At 44.0% G+C, this 15,627-nt stretch overlaps 1 protein-coding gene across 1 annotated transcript in view; it reads right to left on the bottom strand.

The window, feature by feature from the left end:
• Positions 1-1,816: 1,816 nt before the first annotated feature.
• The window catches only part of chl1a (cell adhesion molecule L1-like a), a 65,325-nt gene continuing 51,514 nt past the window's right edge, over positions 1,817-15,627 (bottom strand). Inside the window, exons 24-26 of the mRNA XM_079803224.1 lie at positions 10,108-10,233; positions 7,854-7,926; positions 1,817-2,665 (exon numbers count right to left, since the gene is read on the bottom strand). Of these exons, the coding sequence (XP_079659350.1) occupies positions 2,464-2,665; positions 7,854-7,926; positions 10,108-10,233 (401 nt within the window). The 3' untranslated portion in view covers positions 1,817-2,463. The remainder of the gene's footprint in view (positions 2,666-7,853; positions 7,927-10,107; positions 10,234-15,627) is intronic.

The raw sequence follows: 15,627 nt of genomic DNA, 5'->3' as shown, positions 1-15,627 counted from the left end.
AATATGTTTGATTTGAAGTTGGATTGACACTATGTTGGATTACAGTCTGGACGTAATACATTATTAGAAACATGGATTTTGATACACAAACACTTCTTCTTGTATCTTCTCATTTTAGAGGTGAAACAGAATTTAAAAATGTAAAAGATTTGCTGAAGACACCAAAAGTATATTGACTTGATCATACATGAGTCTTAGCGTTTCAAGAAGATAAGGCAATCTTAGCATGTTATTGACAACATAAACCTCATATGGCGGAGCTTACATGCGCTAAAACATATTTTTGCATATTATATATACTATATAGAATTATGGTGTATAACCACTCAATGTTGACCTTTTTCTTAGAGATTTTTTCCCCCATGGCAGCGCCAACGTCAGTTTTAATCAAATACATGGTTAAACAGAAATATGTTTTTGTAGATATACTGAAGAGTCAGAACATAATTGTTTTGTTTCATTGTGTCAGTATCTTGCTGAGAGGCGTGCAGAGAGGTTACGTGATTGCCCACACAAGCGAACATGTAACCGAAAATTGTGCTGTCAAGATATCAGTTTTGTGACAGGCCATGAATTATTTATTTTTCTTCAGCAGGAAAAGTGAAATAGTTACCTAATCCGACCGCAAACATGTAATCCACATTAATTCTAAGGTGCACAAATCTGTTTGTTTTGTTGCTGGGAAAACCTGCAAATAATGTTTCAGGTCACACTTTATATTAGGGGTCTTTTATGTAACTACCATGTATTCACATACAAATTAAAATAAATTGTGATGTACAATATATACTTATTGTGTTCATGTTGCCTGTGTTATTGGGCAATTAAAGGGATAGTTCACCCAAAAAATGTTGTCATAATTTTCTCACCCTCATGTTGTTCCAAACTGGTATGAGTTTCTTTCTTATGCTGAACTCAAACAAAGATATAAAAAAAAAATGTGTTAATCAAACAGTTGACGGTAGCTTTTGACTTCCACGGTAGGAAAAAATACTATGGAAGTCATTGGCTACCGTCAACTGTCTGGTTATCAACATTCTTTAAAATATCTTCTGTTGTGTTCACCAGAAGAATAAAACTCATACCGGTTTAGAACAACTTGAGGATGAGTAAGTGAAGGCAACTTTTCATTTTTGGGTGAACTATCCCTTACAGATGCAATTACATGTAGGTATGTTTTACATATAAATACAATGCAAAAAAATGTAGTATGTACACAATAGGTGCATTGTATCAAATAATTAATTTAAATGTTAGTACATAGTAGTTAAAGACACTTAATATAAAGTGGGACCATGTTTTATAAAATCTGTTAAACAATTAGCTCTCCCAACAATGTACATTCTGTATTCATTTACTCACCGTTATGTTAAACATGTTGTGATATTATTTGATGTGCCTTATTTGAATATGCGCAAATGTGAATGAGATTTGAGAGTAATGACTTAAATGTTATATCATATGAATGACTGAATATAGCTAATGAGTCAAATGTTTGGAGCTTTGCAGCCCCTGGTCACCACTTATTTTCTATTGTTTGTAAAGAGCAGCTTGAACATTCTGCTAAATGTCTCAAAGTCCTCAATTGAGTTTGAAACAACATAGCGATGAGTAAATGATAGCATAATATTCATGTTGTGCAGAACTATCACCTGTCATCACCCTTCATATTAATACTGTAAAGAAGTGGCCATTCGTGCAAAAGCAAACTCTTAAAGGTCCTGTTCTTCGTGATCCCATTTTTCAAACTTTAGTTAGTGTGTAATGTTGCTGTTAGAGCATTTATAATACCTGTAAAAATATAAAGCTCAAAGTTCAATGCCAAGCGAGATATTTTATTTAACAGAAGTTCCCTTTCAAAGCCTACAGCGAACGGCCAGTTAGGACTACATCCTGGTATTTCCTGCTTTAATTACGTCAGTAGAGCAGTTTGTCGACTAACCTCCGCCCACAAGAACACGCGAAAAAGGGGGCGTGGTCGTGTTGCTCCCGCGTGGATAAGAGGAAGTGTTGCGTTCGGTTGCGTTCGTATAGTTTGTTTGTTGCCATGTCGTCGAGACGCTGTTATTTTCATCCCGGAGTCAAGTCACCTTTGTTTGGCTTTCCCAGGGACGCTGTACTTAGAGATCATTGAGCGCTTGCATCCCCGTTATGGTGAGAGGCGTGACCTTTCCGGTAACGTGCGCTCTGCGTGCAGAGAACAGGGAAATCTTTCAAGCCGTTTTGAGGACAGTGAAAACAGCAGTATACAGATAAGTAAATTGTGTGAAAAATACTGTGTTTTTTTACACGCGAAACATGAACACATGTTATATTGCACACTGTAAACACAATCAAAGCTTCAAAAAAACACGAAAAACGGGACCTTTAAAAAAAACATAGGCACATTCAAGGCACATCATACAAACAAACTTTTCTTTCTCCCTGTTAAATTGTTTAAAAGTTCATAAGATTGAACCAGCATTAGGAAGTCACAGGGGCATGTCCATTCACCTCCGTGGACACCCTACGCTTGTGTCCTGAATACTCGCCGATGAACGACCCGTCTTCGTTGAACTCACAGTCCTCGTCGTCTGATATCACAGAGCTGTCCTCGCTGCTATCATCCTCTTTGATGTCTCTGAGCAATTGCTGGCTGCTCTTCAGCGGCTTCTCATCATTGTCACTGTCAAATACCAAGAAAAATGAGTCAAATTCAGCTCAGAAGATGATACTAGTCAAGGCTGGCAGACAGTGCGGGGAAGGAGGGGTGTAGGGGAAGGATGCAATCATTGCTTTCTGCTAATTACTAATTGCAAAGACTTCAAGGCCTGATGGCAATTCTCAAAACTAGAAAGGGAGAAAATCACAGAGCACCGGTCATGCCAGCCAATGAGAGGACTGACTTAAGAGACGCTTTGTGTGCCTGTAGACAAACAGCCTGTCAGGTTACTTTAGTCCCGGAGGAATGATGGGACAAACCAAAATTAGCTGCCAATTTGAGTGCAGGCACACTGCCAGCAAGCAGGTGTCTGTAAGGAGACGGGGGGTCACCTCGTAAGCTCCCAATTACTATGAGATGCCACAACGTCTTGGATAGCGATAAAATAAATCCAGACAGAACATTTATTAGGATAAACTGACATTTGTCCTCTTTTCATTTTAGAAATAATAGTCCTGCTGACCACAGTAGAACACTGAACAATGGGGCTGCATTGCGTCATCCATTGCTGATTATTTTGTGCAGATAAAAATATCTTTACTATAATCTGTTGGTACACACACACACACACACACACACACACGTTTGTTTTTGTGAAATGTGAGGACATTCCATAGGCGTAATGGTTTTTATACCGTACAAACCGTATTTTCTATCCCCTTACACTGCCCCTGCCCCTAAACCTAGCCCTCACAGGAGACTGTGCAGTTCACTTTCTGTGAAAAAAAACTTGTTCTGTGTGATTTATAAGCATTTTGAAAAGTGAGGACATGGGTAACGTCCTCATATTTCACCCTCTTTTTGTAATACCTATGTCATACCCATGTCATTATACACATTTGTGTCCTGATATTTCACAAAAACATGCCCACACACACACACACACACACACACACACACTACCAATCAAAGGTTTGAATAAAATACAGAAAAAAAGGTAGTAATGTGAAATAATATTACAATTTAAAATAAATTGTCTGTTGATATATCTTATATTTCATTCCTGTGATGCAAAGCTGGATTTTTTGCATCATTACTCAAGTCTTCATGTCACATAATCCTTCAGAAATATTTTGAATATGCTGAGATGCTGCTCAAGAAACATTTCTTATAATCAATGTTGAAAATAGTTGTGCTGCTTAATATTTTTGTGGAAACCATGATAATTAGGGATGTTTGAGGAACTGATTCGTAATACATAAGAAAAACAGCATTTATTGGCAATAGAAGACTTTTGTAACACTCAAAATGTGTCCTTGCTGAAAAAAAGTATTCATTTAAAAAATAAAAATCTTACTGACCCCAAACTTTTGAACGTTCATGTATGTATATGCAGATCGCTCAAGTCCTGTAAGTTGCGAGGTGGAGCCGCTGTGGATCGAACTTGTTGGACCGGCACAACACACAGATGCTCAATTGGATTGAGATCTGGGGATTTAGAGGCCAGGGCAACACCTTGAACTCTTCAACATGTCCCTCAAACCATTCCAGAACAATGTGTGCAGTGTGGCAGGTTGCATTATCCTGCTGAAAGAGGCCACTTCCACCAGGGAACACCACATTATCATGATGGGATGTACCTGGTCTGCAGCAATGTTTATGTACGTGGCATGTGTCAAATGTATGCCCAACTGAATAGCTGGACCCAGAGTTTCTCAACAGAACATTGACCAGAGCATCACACTCCCTTTACCGGCTTGTCATCGTCCCATGGTGCATCCGGCCATCCACGTGATGTAAAAGAAAATGGGACTCATCTGACCAGGTGACCTCCTTCCAATGCTCCAAGGTCCAGTAGTAATGCTCACGTGCCCATTAGACCCTTCCGATGGTCAATGTCATAGGCACTCTGATTGGTCTGCGGCTACGCAGCCCCATACACAGAAAAACGCTTACCCCCCTCCTGCTTAATCTCGCGGCGCGTATGGTGCCTCTGCTGTGGGCCAGATGCAGTACTGGGGGTCGGTGATGGTGAAGGCTGACCGGTCATTGCAGCCCGAGCTTCGGCGTGCGTGAGGTTTATCTCTAAAGATGTGGCTCTGCCGATGTTGAGCAGAAACTCTCGACTGTATGCACATTTTAGAACAGATAGACGCGACGAGGATGTACAAAAACACTGACTCACAAGATAGAAAACACCGTTCTGTCAGGAGAGAGAGAAGCCACAGTTTGTGCACGAATAATAAAGTTCTGTGTGAACTTTAATAATTCGCTAATTAGTTTACACCGATCTAAATTTCTAGCCACTTGGGGACAATAATCAGGCTAGTGGAACTCATATTAATGTTGAAAAACCTCATAAAATGAAAATTTCATGCCATGGGACCTTTAAACACTGGTTAGACGCTTTATTTCCACTTTTCGAATAGTTTCTTATTTTTTAATTCACCCTTCCCCGCAAGTTTGATTGACAGGCGATCTGACCAATCACATCGCCGAATCTGCCGTTTTGTCCAACAAAGCAGTCAGGAGAGTTAGGAGATTAACGTCGGTGGACTTGAACTTGGAAAAACGGTGTGTACTGACGTCTTTCAGCGGTTTAAACAACATTTCTTTTAGTGTTCATTCATGTTTATTTCGTGCTTATCAATGAACTACAAGGAAGAGATGATCGCTTCACAAGCAGCTTTAACTGAGGAGCTACAGTGATCGCAACACATTAAAGAGCCACAAAACGGTATTTATTGTTTAAATTTCTTTAAAAAATGACAATTTCAAAGTTGAGACTTTGTTTCATATTAAAAGTAACTTGCTCTGTCCTGTCTGTCGTCGTGTTGTCAGTGTCCTCTTTGCTCCGCGATGTATTTTCTCTACGTGAGAACGTGTGTGGTGTGAGAGCGCCATGGCTTGTCGGACATAGCAACAGTAACTAAAGGGGGCGGGTCTTTACGAACGATCAATTGAAAATAAATGCCTTTCTGATCTGATATGTGATGAGAAAAGGGAGCAAAAGGCGGATTTGAACCTAGGGTCGATTTGTGTCAAAACTTTCTGCCATGAGCCTTACCCCTACACTATTGCCATTGCAAAAAAAATTGGTGTCTTCCGTCATTTTGTCTGCCGTTTAGTAAACAAGGCGGGATATTTGCACTTAATGCAAATGGTATCTACTCCAGAAAAGTTTTTCTGGGGGAGGGCCCCACCCACATTTTTTTTTTGTTTCCGATGTCCATGTGCTCAGATCTTTATTCCTGCCCATTTCTCTGGCATCCAACACATTGTTTTTGATAACTGATTGTTTGGTTACCATCTACTCTACCCGGACTATAATATGTGTCCTTGTTAAGAGATATTCACTTCACCTAGGACTATACTACTACTATACATCTTCATTCATTATTTATTTTTCAATAACTACTGACAGATGAATTTTAATTTCTCACCTCTTTTCTCTGTCACTTCTTCTATCTATAGTATCCCAGAATTCAATGCACTATATCATATTTCATTGCATCAAATGAATATCATCAATGGCGTAACATGATAAACCAGCTCTTCTATTCCCATAAGTGTAATAAATCAGTGGCCTCCTTGTGTAAGCCAGAGTAATGCAGTTTCGAAAGCCTCTGAGGCTACCGTCATACTCCACAGCTGGTATGGCACGCACTTCCCTATCAGGTTACTTCAGTTAGCAGATGTTTGAGTGTGTCTGGTGCTGTAACTCCCCAAACAGATCAGACTCCGAACCTCTGCTGAAGCTGCATTTCTTTCCTGAGGGAGGAATAAAATGGGTATCTCTGTGTCTAATAGTAATGAGATGGAAACACATTTACGGATTCAAGCTACTCCATATGCAAGTATGCAAGCTAACTGCACACAACCTCCTTTTCCCCCTTTTCGCTCGCCTCTGGTCTGTTTTTCACACAGGTTTTTAATGTGCTACTTGTTTGCACCTGGTTGTGGCACCGTGTCACGGTCGAGGTTCCAACAATAACAACACATATTTTATAGGGTTTCCACAATTTCTTACCAACAAATTTCCATGACCTTTCCAGATTATTGATGTTCAAAAGTTTGGGGTCACTAAGATTTTATGGAAGTCTCTTATGCTCACCAAGGCTGCATTTATTTGATAAAAAATACAGTAAAAAAACAGAAATATTAGTAAAATATTATTAGTTTGTATTTTAATATATTTTAAAAAATATTATTTTTCCTGTGATGCAAAACTGAATTTTCAGCATCATTACTCCAGTCTTCAGTGTCACATGATCCTTCAGAAATCATTCTAATATACTGATTTGCTGCTCAAGAAACATTAATTATCATCAATGTTAAAAACAGTTGTGATTTTTGTACATTTTGTGGAAATCGTGAAACATAGTTTAGGATTCTTTGATAAATAGAAACTTCAACAGAACAGCATTTATTTGAAATAGTAAAAACTAATACTTATAAAATAATCTGTCACTTTTGATCAATTTAATGTGTCCTTGCTAAATAAAAATATTCATCAAAAAAATATATATTTTGCTGACTCCAAATAGTAAACACACTCACTACTGTTTGGAGTCAGTTTGTTTGTTTGTTTGTTTATTTATTCATTTATCAATTAACAGATTTCGATTTGTATGTCAGATACTAATCTATTGACATAATAATCATTACACTTATGTCTTTAGTAAAATTCTCAACAAATACTCTTTAAGAGCAATATTTCACTAATGTGATATTTTTCATCTAGTTAATGAAAAACAAAAAAATGACATGTGATATACACTATATACACTATAGACTCTTTCATGACTTTGTCATGATTTTTTTTTTTTTAATTGTATTTATTTCCATGACCTTTTCATGCATGTAAATGTTGAAATTTTTGAATTTGAAAATTCCCAGACATTACTACGCATTTTCTATAACTGAGGGAACCTTTTGAAGTTGTACTATAAGCTAAACACAATACGACAACTATAATCACACACCACTACACTAAAGATCTGACTTTTGAACTAAACAAAGCTGCCGTTCACTACCTGTGTATGTAGGCTATAGTGAAAGCAATGCTTTCCTCGTGGCTCCAAGTAAATGCCATGCATGCAGGGTTTGTTTGCAGGAGATAAAGGCATTAAGAAATGATGTTACAGCAGGAACTCAGTGAGACGAAGGATTTGCGTCGAGATCTATAACAGAACTAGTGTGGCTCTCTGACCTGTACTCGCAGGGGGTTTCTTCACCAATGCTGTGAGATTCCGGATCAGCAGGAGATTCTTCCTTTTCCTTCACTGCCAAGAAAAAATTGGAAAGATTATTTATTCTATAAATAACATTGTACTACTTTTGAGGATTTGGTTGTAATGAATTTACAAAATTCAAGGAAAGTGCCTTGCTTACTGATATTTCTCAGTTGCTTTTGAAACTTCATGGCTTGATATTTTAACGATTTTCTTGATATTTTTGATACATTGTTGTTTTTCATAAGAGATAATATGGATATCCACTTCACATTAATTCAATAGCTTACATCCACATTTGGGAGAAGATTTCCTATTTTGCTGCATGGAAACATATCAAGGACACTTACTGCCTTTTAGATAAACTACTGTGTAAGCTGAACCTTACTAGTGAAAGCATTTATTCTTTTCAGCTTGGTAAGGTATATATAACCTATAATATAATGTAAAGTATAGCTAACAGCCAGAGAGAAAGAACAAGGTGTTTAAAGCTATCTTGCAATGCCTTAGGCTTAATTGCATACACTACATATTGTACATACACTTATGCAATTTTATAATAATCCATTCAGGACAATTCTTGAATCCTTTAAAAAACTTTCATATTCATATTCATTTATATATATATATATATATATATATATATATATATATATATATATATATATATATATATATATATATATATATATATATATATATATATATATATATATATATATATATATATATATATATATATATATATATATATATATATATATATATATATATATATATATATATATACACACACACACAGATCAGACAACTATGACCACTTTCCTAATATTGTATTGGTCCACCTTTTGTGCCAAAACAGCCCTGACCCGTCGAGGCATGGACTCCACTAGACCCCTGAAGGTGTGCTGTGGTATCTGGCACCAAGATGTTAGCAGCAGAATTAAGTTCTGAAAGTTGCCAGGTCGCGCCTCCATGGATCAGACCTGTTTGCTCAGTTGTTCACATCCCACAGATGCTCGATTGGATTGAGATCTGGGGAATTTGGAGGCCAAGTTAACAAACTCGTTGTGCTCCTCAAACCATTCCTAAACCATTTTTGTTTTGTGGCAGGGTGCAATATCTTGCTGAAAGAGGCCACAGCCACCGGGGAATACCATTTCCATTAAAGGGTGTACATGCTCTGCATTAATGCTTAGGTAGGTGGTACATGTCAAAGTAACATCCACATGGATGGCATGACCCAAGGTTTCCCAGCAGAACGTTGCTCAAAGCATCACGGCCTCTGCCGGCTTGCCTTTTTCCCATAGTGCATCCTGGTGCCATGTGTTCCCCAGGTAAGCAATGTACACCCACCTGGCCATCCACGTGATGTAAAAGAAAACGTGATTCATCAGACCAGGCCACCTTCTTCCATTGCTCCGTGGTCCAGTTCTGATGCTCACATGCCCACTGTTGCCGCTTTCGGCGGTGGACAGGGGTCAGCATGGACACCCTGACTGGTCTGTGGCTATGCAGCCCCATAAGCAACAAATGCACTGTGTATTCTGACACCTTTCTATCAGAACCAGCATTAACTTCTTGAGCAATTTGAGCTACAGCTAGTCTGTTTGATCGGACCACACAGGCCAGCCTTCGCTCCCCACGTGCATCAATGAGCCTTAGCCGCCCATGACCCTGCTGCCGGTTCACCACTGTTCCTTCCTTGGGAAGGAACACCCCACAAGAGCTGCAGTTTTGGAGATGCTCTGACCCAGTCGTCTAGCCATAACAAGGTCCTTGTCAAACTCGCTCAAATCTTAACGCTTGTCCATCTTTCCTGCTTCTAACACATCAACTTTAAGGACAAAATGTTCACTTGCTGCCTAATATATCCCACCCACTAACAGGTGCCGAGATAATCAGTGTTATTCACTTCACCTGTCAGTGGTCATAATGTTATGCCTGATCGGTGTATATATACTGTATATATATATATATATAAAAATGTGTGTTTGTGTGTGTGGAAGAAAAAAGCTGAAGACCACAGTAGGAGCCGATGAGGACATATCAGTAAAGCTCACTGATCTCAAGATATCTGTCTGAGGCAGGTAGTAATAAGTCTATGGGTTGGTGCGACAGAGCCACACAAAAGCAGCAAGCCAAGGTCTAGACGCTTTGACTGCAGACTACTGTGAGTTTGGACAGAGGCGTGGGAGCTCTGTGTGACCTCTAAAGCTGTTTGTGTCTTACCTGCGTACTTGCCGCCTTTGTTCTTGAGCACAAAACAGCCGATGAGGACAAGCAGAGTTAGTAAAGCCCCCGCGCACATTATCCCCACAAACCACTCCTGGGATCCCGCCACTCCTGTACTAGGCACTGCAAGGACAAAGGAGAGTTTGTTTTTGGAAAAAATGTCATTCATGAGCACAATCACACTGATACAAACTTGAAAACATTGACACATACTGTCTTGTTGGGTTAGAAGATAAAAACAATCATCAATCCTCAAATGGCATTTTTAAATACGGTTCCTGCGGCAACTTCTGATGTGGGTTGTCAAATGAGAACAATTAGAACCCAGAGAAGCATTTGTGTATCGTATACATTTTTAATTATTTGTTTTGAGTGCGGAAAAAATAGCTAATTTCCAAATGTTTAAAACATTTTGGGAACACAAATTTCCAAGCTACTTGCTGTCCCAAAAGATCAAGAAAATGGATTCCTCATGATAAGACCTCATATGGGGATCTCAACTTTGCCCCTCAAAATCCACTTTCCTGCAGAGAATTGCTCCCATCTTTGATCAAACTCACTTACCTGTAACTTTCTAGTAATCCTAAAGACTTATTCAGCTTATTCAGGTGTGTTTGAGCAGGGTTAGAGCAAAACTCTGCAGAAAAGTGGACCTTGAGGTTGTTATTAGAGGTCTGCGCGGGACTGTTTTTTCGTCCTGCTCCCGTCCGCTCTTTTATAAATTGCTAAAATTATAAGCCAAAAATACAAATAAATGAAAACTGTCATCAATGCAGCATCAATGCAAGAACAGAATGTCACTGACTGACAACAGTTTCATTACTGAACGTCTCGCCTCCAAAATCCGACCACAAAGGCTGAATGTTCTCACTGAAGGTGCTCTGACGGAGGGTTGCAAAGAACATATATTGCCAGGTTCAAAAAAACTCAAATTTTTGAATCACCTCTCTTCCCAGTCTGTCAGAAATGCTCTGTTTAGTTCCTGTCTCTCTATGAAGCATCTCCTTCCGAAAAGCGCAATGTGCCCTGATTGGTCGGCTGGACCAGTGTGTTGTGATTGGTCACCTGCTTTGAGCGTGTTTAGGAAATGTCACACCCCTTACCATAACTTTTAGATCCGGGCTGGTTTGATCCGGTGTCTCTTAAACATGGCGACAACACACTACTAACGCAACTCGACCAGCCCCAATCCCTTTTTTGCGCATGTCTTGGGCAGAAATAATTTAAATGAGGAATATTGTGAGGTGTTTGTTCCCTGAAGAACTCAAGACAACAATCAAGGATTTTCAGGGAACTTTACTAACTACAGAAAGATGAAAATGTAAAAAAAAAAAAAAAGAAAACGTCTTGGTTACGTATGTAACCCTCGTTCCCTGAAGGAGGGAACGGAGACGTACGTCGGAACTGACCGACGAATTGGGATCTGTCTTCAGAGACCAGTCTACTTCGAGTGTATTAGAAACGAGCCAATTGTATTGGCATGCGGTCCACGCACCGCCCCGCACCGCGGGTATAAACACGGAAGTGGAGTACTGCATATTGCTTTTCCAACTGAGGAGCCGAATAAGTGACTCGGCCCTTCAGCGGAAGCACAGCACCTGGCGACGGGACGTACGTCTCCATTCCCTCCTTCAGGGAACGAGGGTTACATACGTAACCGAGACGTTCCCTTTCAGTCGGTCACGTTCGACGTACGTCGGAACTGACCGACGAATTGGGATCCCTACTAACACGCCAGAGATGCTGGCCCTTCCAGCGCCCTGCCTGAGCTCACTGGACCACTCCTATGTTGGAGTGGGAGTCAGGGCTCCTGGCAGGGAAGGTCAGTCACTGCTGTTCCTGCAAGACCCACTCTGCGTGACTACTGGATAACGCTGGGAAGCGTGCCAGTCTCAGGGAGATGGAACGCTGCGGAGCCACGTCCTCCATGGGAGGAGAGGTGGAATACTCATAAGGACTAACCTATCAGGGTAGTGCAACATATGGCAGTCTCTGGGGTGGATCCAACCTGGTCCCAGGGGGGAAAGAACACACCCAGAGACGACAGAGCGGGGCTCTGTCAAGGGAAAGATACGGGGCTAGCCGAGTAGGGTAGCAGGTACCGTGGAAATACACATATGGGGTCGCCGTGAGGGGACCAACACATATGGAACCCAGCCTACACACACGTTCCACAAGCATACGCGTGCAGGCCTGGCGTCAGACGGCCACAACGTCTGACACCGAAGGGGTGACGGAGGAGCTCGACAGGGTTCACCATTTCTGGGGAACACAACTGGAGAAGATAAACGCACGAATCCGGCCATAGGCGGGAGTGGCGTAGCAAGCCGACACAGGAACGGGCACTTCACGTCTACCGGCCGTTGGAGGCGAGTACACGGGAAGAAACCGGCTCCACACGGAGGCTATAGAATCTAGCGAACGTGTTAGGTGTCGCCCAGCTCTACAGATGTCTGTCAGCGAGGCGCCTTGAGCCAGAGCCCAGGAGGAGGCAACACTCCTTGTGGAGTGCGCTCGCAACCCGAACGGGCAAGGCACGTCTTGCGATTGGTACGCTAAAGACGATAGCATCCACTATCCAGTGGGCTAACCTCTGCTTGGAGACAGCCTTTCCCTTCTGCTGCCTCCATAACAGACGAAGAGCTGCTCTGAGGTCCTAAAGCTTTGTGTCCGGTCAACGTAAGCGCGAAGAGCGCGGACGGGACATAACAAAGCCAGGGCTGGGTCTGCCTCCTCCGAGGGCAGCGCTTCCCGAAAGGTCCCGAAAGGGAGTGGTAGGAACCTTGGGCATGTATCCGGGCCGGGGTCTCAGGATGACGTGAGAGTTACCGGGCCCGAATTCTAGGCACGATTCGTAGACCGGAGCGCATGCAGGTCCCCCACCCTCTTGATTGAGGCCAATGCAGTCAGGAGTACCGTCTTCATAGACAGGATTTTTAACTCAACGGACTGCAAAGGCTCAAAAGGAGGGCCCTGAAGTGCTCTGAGCACCAGGGCTAAGTCCCAAGAGGGTAGCGAGATAGAACGAGGAGGATTTAGTCTCCTCGCACCTCTGAGGAACCTGACGATTAAGTCGTGCTTCCCTAAGGTTTTACCTTCAACTACATCGTGATACGCCGCTATTGCTGCGACGTACACTTTCAGGGTGGAGGGAGACAGCCTTCGCTCCAACCCATCTTGTAGGAAAGAAAGCACAACATTAATCGAACACTTCCGGGGGTCTTCTGGCGAGAAGAACACCACTCAACGAACAGGTTCCACTTCAGGGTTTAGAGGCGCCTCGTAGAGGGGGCTCTAGCTGAAGTGATGGTGTCTACCACTGCCTGTGGCAGGCCACCTAGAACCTCCGCGTCCCGTCCAGGGACCAGACATGGAGTTTCCAGAGGTCTGGATGCAGGTGCCATAGAGTGCCCCCTCCCTGAGAAAGAAGGTCCTTCCTCAGGGGAATCGGCCAGGGTGGGGCTGTCGCGAGGAGTGTAAGTTCGGGGAACCAGGTCCGGTTGGGCCAGTAGGGCGCAACTAGCAAGACCTGCTCCTCGTCCTCCCTGACCTTGCACAGAGTCTGTGCTAGAAGGCTCACTGGGGGAAACGCATATTTGTGTAGGTCCCGGGGCCAGCTGTGCGCCAGTGCATCTGTGCCGAGGGTACCCCCGTTCAGGGAATAGTACCACTGGCAATGGGACGAGTCCGGAGTGGCAAACAGGTCTACCTGTGCGGCTCTGAAAAGGTCCCATATCAGCTGGACGCTCCGGGGGTGGAGTCGTGGACACTGACGAGAGAGCTTGTCGGCTGTCTGGTTCAGCACACCTGGGATGTGAATGGCATGAAGCGACCTCAGATGCTTCTGACTCCACAGGAGGAGGTGGCAGGCGAGTTGGAGCATGCGACGGGAGCGCAGACCACCCTGACGGTTGATGTACGCAACGGCCGGAGTGCTGTCCGTGCGGACCAGTACGTGTTTGTGCTGAAACAGCTTCTTGAAGCGACTTAGCGCAAGACGTACTGCCATTAACTCCAGGCAATTGATATGCCAATGCAGCTGGGGCCCCGTCCACAGACCCGAGACTGCATGCCCGTTGTACGTGGCCCCCCAACCCGTGGCTGAGGCATCTGTGAATACCACAACATGCCTGGACACCTGTCTTAAGGGCACTCCGGCCCGTAAGAACGAGGGGTCGGACCAAGGGTTGAAGGTTTGGCGACAGTACGGGGTAACTGGGACCCGATACTGGCCGCTCTGCCACGCCCACCTCGGGACTCGGTCGTGTAGCCAGCGCTGAAGCGGTCTCATATGAAGCAATCCGAGCGGCGTTACCGCGGCTGCAGATGCCATATGCCCCAGGAGCCTCTGAAAGAATTTCAGTGGGACCGCCGTCCTGCTCTTGAATGTATTCAAGCAGTTCAACACTGACTGGACTCGTTCCTCTGTGAGGCACGCAGTCCGATTGACCGAATCCAGCTCCATGCCGAGATAAGAGATCATCTGCGTGGGACAGAGTTTGCTCTTCTCTCGGTTGACCCGAAGGCCCAACAGGCTGAGGTGACGGAGCACCAGGTCCCTGTGTTCGCACAACTGCTCCCGAGACTGGGCGAGTATAAGCCAGTCGTCGAGATAGTTGAGAATGCGAACGCCGCGTTCTCGCAGTGGAACAATGGCTGCCTCCACGACTTTCGTAAAGACGCGGGACGACAGGGACAGCCCGAAGGGCAAGACTTTGTACTGATATGCCTTCCCCTCGAACGCAAAGCATAAGAACGGTCTGTGTCGAGGGAGAATAGAGACATGAAAGTACGCGTCCTTCAGGTCGATCGCTGCAAACCAATCTTGGGGACGGATGCATTCGAAAATGCATTTCTGCGTTAGCATTCTGAACGGAAGCTTGTGCAGGGCCCGTTTCAGAACACGCAGGTCCAAGATTGGCCGTAACTCACCGCCTTTCTTGGGTACAATGAAGTAGGGGCTGTAGAACCCCGACTTCATATCGGCTGGAGAAACCGGCTCGACCGCGTCCTTCGCCGGTAGGACATCGATCTCTGACCGCAAGACATGGGCATCACTGCTCCGCACGGAGGTGAAGAGGATGCCCTTGTGCTTGGGAGGCCGGTACGCGAAATGAGTCGCGTAGCCGAGTCTGATAGTACGGATGAGCCAGCGAGACGGTCTGGGGGCTCTCTTAGCCAGGCCCCCAGAAGCCGTGCAAGCGGGACCAATGGCACCACAGACGTACCCGGGGTGGGGCAGCGAGGTGGAACGCTCAGACCCAACCCGGACGGCCCGGAGGCGACCCGGAGTGGGTCTGATCGTTCCAGGGTGGGGCAGTGTGTGGGAGAGAAGGCCCGGGGGCGTCCTCTAGCCTCACACCACCCCCTGGCGAAGAAGAGAGGGGAAGCCAGGAGTGGCAAGGCCCGGGGGCGTCGCACACAGCTGGCTTGAGCCTCTCTGGGCCCAGGGACAAAGGAAACTGCTCTGAGAACGTGGGTACCGCTGGACTCCGGAGAGCCAGCGGCAGGACCGAA

The sequence above is a fragment of the Gobio gobio genome (genome assembly GCF_949357685.1).
Source record: "Gobio gobio genome assembly, chromosome: 21".
NCBI classification, from domain to species: Eukaryota; Metazoa; Chordata; class Actinopteri; order Cypriniformes; family Gobionidae; genus Gobio; species Gobio gobio.
The sequence above is the reverse complement of the archived record's forward strand: the minus strand, read 5'-3'. Positions and strand labels throughout refer to the sequence as shown.